General features: G+C 37.4%; 1 protein-coding gene across 2 annotated transcripts; it reads left to right on the top strand.

The window, feature by feature from the left end:
• The first annotated feature begins 675 nt into the window (after positions 1 to 675).
• On the top strand, positions 676 to 3,961 carry LOC103418208 (E3 ubiquitin-protein ligase RSL1-like). 2 transcript variants are annotated; one of them, XR_011576703.1, is made up of 4 exons: positions 691 to 1,589; positions 1,735 to 1,870; positions 2,710 to 3,231; positions 3,752 to 3,961. XR_011576703.1 is itself a non-coding variant. In XM_070814685.1 (2 exons), the coding sequence occupies exons 1-2, from the start codon at positions 904 to 906 to the stop codon at positions 1,811 to 1,813; spliced, it is 765 nt and encodes a 254-aa protein (XP_070670786.1). In that variant the 5' UTR covers positions 676 to 903; the 3' UTR covers positions 1,814 to 2,170. The 2 variants fall into 2 exon arrangements, 1 of the variants encoding a protein (XP_070670786.1); XM_070814685.1 differs by lacking the exons at positions 2,710 to 3,231; positions 3,752 to 3,961 and having other exon boundaries at positions 676 to 1,589; positions 1,735 to 2,170.
• The last annotated feature ends 1,972 nt before the right edge of the window (positions 3,962 to 5,933 follow it).

Below are 5,933 nucleotides of genomic sequence, written 5' to 3' on the forward strand. Positions count from 1 at the left end.
CTTATTCGGCTCATTTGTAAGAGGTTTGAAGTTTCTCCCATGCTTGCTTGGCAGAGGTTGCACTCGAGACCTTCTCAAAGCCATTGTCATCTAATGCTTGGTAGATGAGGTAAAGAGCCTTCTTGTCTCTCTATCTTGAATCTTTCAAACTCCTATTCTGGGGTTGGGACAGAGTAGCTTCATCTTCTGGCTCAGTGTAGCCTTTCTCCACGACTTCCCATACATCGTGTGCTCCCAAAAGGGCCTTCATTTTGATACTCCAATTATCGAAGTTGTTGTTGTCGAGCACTGGAACTTGAAAGGCTGCCATAGCGTTGCTAACCATAGCTATGGTACCACTTTGTTGGGGCTTAAAAAGACTTCACTACTTTGGAGATGTTTATCTCGCAAAGAAGAATGTAATGCAGCGGAATTGATAGGCAAGAGAAAAAAAGAATACTCAAAGTATTACACAAGATTTTTATTCACTCACAAACTTAGTACAAGAGGAAACACTCAAACACTCTTAGAAGCTTTGTTGCTTCTTCTCACTTTTCACTTCTCATTACTTGCTCTCTTGGTTGTTTTTTTTTTTTTTTGCCAACTTACTATGGCCCACCGCCTTTGGGCTTTGCATTTCAACCACACAAGTTTACAATCAGCTAGACCTTTCTAGCATGCACACCAACATTAGCTTGCATAATGTCCTCACAATTTTTGTAGAATTTTCCAGTGCATGATCATGCACACACTCCCCCCGACTTACATAGCTGGAATTTTCCAGCTACTATTACAGACATAGATTGCTAAAATTTTCTAGCATATGCACATTGGCTTTGGGTTGGATCACTTGTCTTGGGCCGAAGACAAGATTACCTTTTAACAGTAGTGTCCAATCTCCAAAACAATGTCACATCCACTATTATGTGCCCCGTACAAGGCTGCGCCGGCTTGCTAGACCCCGACTACTGCCGTCCAATCCTCCCAGATGACATCTTTGATGGGTGGGGCAATGCTTTGTGTGAATCTGCACTCGTGGATGAGAGTGATGATATCTGTTCAACTTTTGTATGTGACTTCTGTGTTGAGCGAGTTGATCTAAAAGACTCGTTTAACATTAAGGGTTGCTCCCATTTTTACCGTCAATACTGCATTGTCAAATTCGTAGCATCCAAGCTTGATGACAATGTATCTTCCATTATATGCCCTGCACAAGGCTGCACCGGCTCATTAGACCTTGACTACTGTCGTCCTATCCTCCCAACCGATGTCTTTGATAGGTGGGGCAAGGCGATATATGAATCTGTGGTTATCGGGCCTCAGAAGAAGAATCACTTATACTGTCCCTTTGCCACGTGCTCCGCGCTGTTGATCCACGAAGGGCCAGAGGATACCAATCAGGCTCGGTGTCCTCATTGCAAGAGAGAGTTTTGTGCGAAGTGTGAGGCTCCTTGGCATACCGAATTCAATTGCGCCATGTTTCAGAAACTGAGAGATAAGGGTGAAGACAAGATGCTGAAAGAACTTGCCAAGAATAAGAACTGGAGGAGGTGCCCACGTTGCAATTACTATGTTGAAAGAATAGATGGGTGCAGCTACATGAAATGCAGGTTAATTTCATATAATTCCCCATCAGTTTCGGAATTAAATAACTTAACTGTTATCCTTCAACTTATATAAATTTCATCTTTTGGTTCATATTTCTTTGCCCTAGTGTTCGTTGATCATCAAATTTGGTTACAATTATGGTTGCAGGTGCGGATTTGCTTTCTGTTACAGTTGTGGAATTCAAGCTGTCGAACATACCCGTTATTGTCAAAGCTGTAAGAAATAATCCTAATTATTTTCTCAAGAGACGATCTTGCTGCAGTACTACAGAAGGTTGATGCAGGTGGTTGGATACCGGAAATTAGATCATTGTTCAGTTTGTTTACTCTAATAAGATGTGTATTATCTATTGAATTCAATATTACGTACTTTTGAAATCGCAAAACTGCAACGGGGGCCTAGCGAAGTTGGTAGGGCAGTGTCCTCTGCACCAAAGTTCAAATGTTCCTCTCTCTAGTTTAGATTAGACCAAAAAATCGTCCGAATATTACTTTTTCAATTTTGTCTTGGTATGTATTATCATCTCTACTATCATATTTTTAATCAAAAGGGTTTATTCTGCTCTATAAAGAAATAAAAGAAATGATGGATGATGAAAAGGATAGAGGAAGAGTGGTGGGAAGGATGTCAAAAATGCTTTTATGGGTTCACTGTCTGTCCTCCCACGTAGTACGAGCAGTACATTTACTTGCCACAGCCCACAAGACAGACGCCGTTAGTGAGCCCTTCATCCAACTTATGATCATTTGGTCTTGCTGCATCCACATAGTGTAGGCTGCGTTGACAGCAGTGGTGCCAACAAGGTGTTTGGGAGGACAGACAATCGAATCAGATCACGGCTTCTCAGTATTGGCAGGATTTGAGCCAACCACATAGGATTTTTTGAGACAACCATAGCGTAGCCTTCATATGTGATTTCTGTGATTTCTGTGTTGATTCAATATTCTGTGATTTCACATTTATGCTGTGAAATCAACACATAAAAGCTAGTATTGTCAAAAATGCTTTTATGCTTTTATGTGTTGATTCACATTTGATGTAGCTGCTCTATAATTACATGATTTGAGGATTTCATATGCGATATTGATTCTACCTTCATATGTGATTCCTGTGTTGAGCCAGTTAACCTGAAAGACTCATTTAACATAAGCTGTTGCACTGATTTTTACCGTCGAGACTGCATTGTTAAATTCATAGTCTCCAAGCTCCAAGACAATGTGACTCCCATTACGTGCCCTGTACCAGAATGCACCGGCACTTGAGACCCAGAGTAGTGCCGTGAAAGCCTCCCAAAAGACATTTTTGATCCGTGGGGATAGGCCTTATGTGAATCTGTGGTTATGGCCCTTACGGCGCCTCGGAAGAAAAACTTGTACCGTCCCTTCAATGTGTGCTCGGAACTGGTGATTCATGAGTATCCGGAGGGTACCACTCGGTCTGTGTGTCCTCATTGCAAAAGAAAGTTTTGCGCCAAGTGACCCTTCCTTGGCATACCGAATTTGGTTGTGACAAGTTTCAGGAACTGGGAAAGAAGGGTGAAGACAAGATGCTGGAAGAGCTTGCCAAGAAGAAGAGGTGGAGGAGGTGTCCAAATTGCAATTACTCTGTTGAAAGAATATCTGGGTGCAGCTACATCAAATGCAGGTCAGTTAATTTGTACTTCTCTACTTCTTCTATTATTTTTTGCAGATTGGTTAATTTTCTAAGGGGTTGCTTTAATAGACAACCATTTTTTTTTTTTTGGATTTTAACGAAAAGCCCACGGTACTGTTTACTTCAACGAAATACCACATTTTTACATTCAAAAGTCAAACATGGTACTATTAATTTTACCCTTTATTTTATCCTTATCGTTAAAACTCAAAGTTTTCAAACCATTTTCATTAAAAAAAAAATTTCAATTATCAAACGGCCCTATTAGTGTAAAACTAAAAAAGAAAGTTTAATTGATGCAGACCTAAGCATAGCTAAGTTGCCTAGATTAATGTGCTTATTTTCTGTTGATTTAGATTAAAATAGAATATTGCTTGAAAATTTGATTAGCTGATGGATTTCTATTTGGATTTGCTCTAGATTAAGAAACTATTACCCTCCTACAACTTAAATGTACTTTACATTTTGGTATAGATTTTTTTCTGATTGATTTCTTGTTGAGTTTTTGTAGGTGTCCATATAGTTTCTGTTACAAATGTGGAGTGCAAAGTTCAGGTTACTGTACTCGTTTCAACCAACGTAGGATGACTGAGCTCGAAAAATAATGAAACGATTGATGTACGTAGTTGCTGGTCATGTTTTTTGTGATGGGATCTGGTCAAATTCTTTTGTAATTTCCTAGATTGATAATGCAAATGCTTAAAAAGCTCCCATTGCGTTTTGATTTTTGTTGCATTGATTTTTGTTTGGAATATATTGAATGGCTGGCTGATGGATGTGACGGAATAGTAAAAAGGTTAGCACAATAACATGGGAACAGGATCCCTCATGATCCTTTCAAACTGAGTTCACTAATCAATGAATTCGGCCTGTTGAAATTTGATCCAACGGCTACAAACAAGGGGCATTCTAAAAGTTATAATAATTGTAGCCGTTTGATCAAATTTCAACGGTCCGGATTCATTGATTAATGGGCTTAATTTTGGTGGATTCGGAAGGGATCCGGTTCCAATAACATGGAATGTAATTTTGTTGGAAGAGATTCTAAAAATTATATTAAACATGGTAAGATTAAGTGACAATCATGTAATTATTTTGAATTATAGTAGTATTTGTAAAATTATTTTGGTTCACTTTTTTATTCGTACCTAAACTAAAAGCATCATCTAGATTAAGATACTATAGCATCTTTTGGTACGCCATATAAAACACCGGATAATACTAATAATACAAAATCCGGTGTTTGATGTCCGTACGTATTAAATAATCACTGAACTAATAATCCAGACCATCCATTTTATCGGGTTCATGCCCGCTTAATTATACTCTCCCACGACACGATATAATTTAGTCGGGTAAGGTAGAAAACACGCTTCTCTTGCTTTCTCTGTCTCACTTGCATCGCTCGGCCTCTCCTCTCCTCCTATTCTTCTTCTTCTTCTCTCTGTTCCGCCGTCCTCTTCCTCTTTTTCTTGCAATTTTTCTTCTTCTTCTTCTTCTCTATCGGTTTCTGCCCTCCTCCATCTATTTTTCTTGCAATCTTTCTTCTTCTTCTTCTTCTCTATCAGTTTATGCCCTCCTCCATCTACTTTTCTTGTAATTTCCTTTCAATTAATTGAATTTGGTTATTGTTCTCTCTAATTTTGCACTTGATTATAATTTTTTGTATTAATTAAAATTTTAGGGTTTGTCAGTTTTCAGATCTGAAAAAAAAATTGACCTGTATATTTTTTTTATTCATTTTGCGGCCATCTCCCCTGACAGAAGAACACTACCCACTTGGTTTGTTTTCCTGGTATGGGTCGAATCGTTGAAAAAAATCAATTTGGTTGGGTTTTTGGCAAGAATTGCAAAGATTCTGAGTTAGATATGTTGAAAATTCGTACCCAGTTGAAGAAATGGATTAGGCAATTTTTCCCAACTTCTTGAGCTTTTTCTTGAATTGGAGTATTTATTATTTCCGTGTTAATATGCTAAATGGGTTTAATTTTGGTTGGTGTGGGTTATAACTTATAACCTTCTGAATTTCTCTCTTTTTTCTTTTGAGCTTTTTGATGAATTTGGTTATTATCTCGGTTGAAACTCTGAGGTATGAGTACGACCTGCAGGGAGATGAATTCATTTGAAGTGGGCTTATTGATTTCTACTCTTCTTTGGGTTTTGCAAGCAAAACTAATGAAAATTTTGAGTTTTAATGATAAGGACAAGATAAAGAATAAAGTAAATAGTATCATGATTGACTTTTTAACGTAAAAATATGATTTTTCTTTAAAATAAATAGTATCATGAACTTTTCGTTTAAAATTTCCTTAATTTAACCTCCTAGACATCAATGATTGCAGGTTATATCCAAAATGGGGAAATTGAAAGTGCATTTGATTTATTTTATAGAATCTTGGCATTTGTGATGAAGCATGATGAATTCAATAATATGAGCATGCTGGGTGCCGTGTATAAATAATAAGGTGATTTGGCTATAGTAGAGTACCAAACAAATATAGTATAAATAATATGATCATTAATTTGATGTTGCATTGCCAGTGGTGAAGCTAGAATTCTGAATGAGAAGGGTTCTTTCACAAATATGCATATATATATATATATATATATATATATATATATATAAGTGTGTATAAAAAATTGAATTCATAACATGTTGACATATGCAATTTGTGTAATCCTCACAAAACTGA

The sequence above is a fragment of the Malus domestica genome, chromosome 02 (assembly GCF_042453785.1).
Source record: "Malus domestica chromosome 02, GDT2T_hap1".
Lineage (NCBI taxonomy): Eukaryota > Viridiplantae > Streptophyta > Magnoliopsida > Rosales > Rosaceae > Malus > Malus domestica.

Bases quoted from the DNA above. Each gene is read 5' to 3' on its own strand.
- LOC103418208 (XM_070814685.1), top strand. From the start codon at position 904: ATGTGCCCCGTACAAGGCTGCGCCGGCTTGCTAGACCCCGACTACTGC. The intron at 1,590-1,734 runs GTTAATTTCATA...TTATGGTTGCAG, and splicing joins TGCAGCTACATGAAATGCAG to GTGCGGATTTGCTTTCTGTT.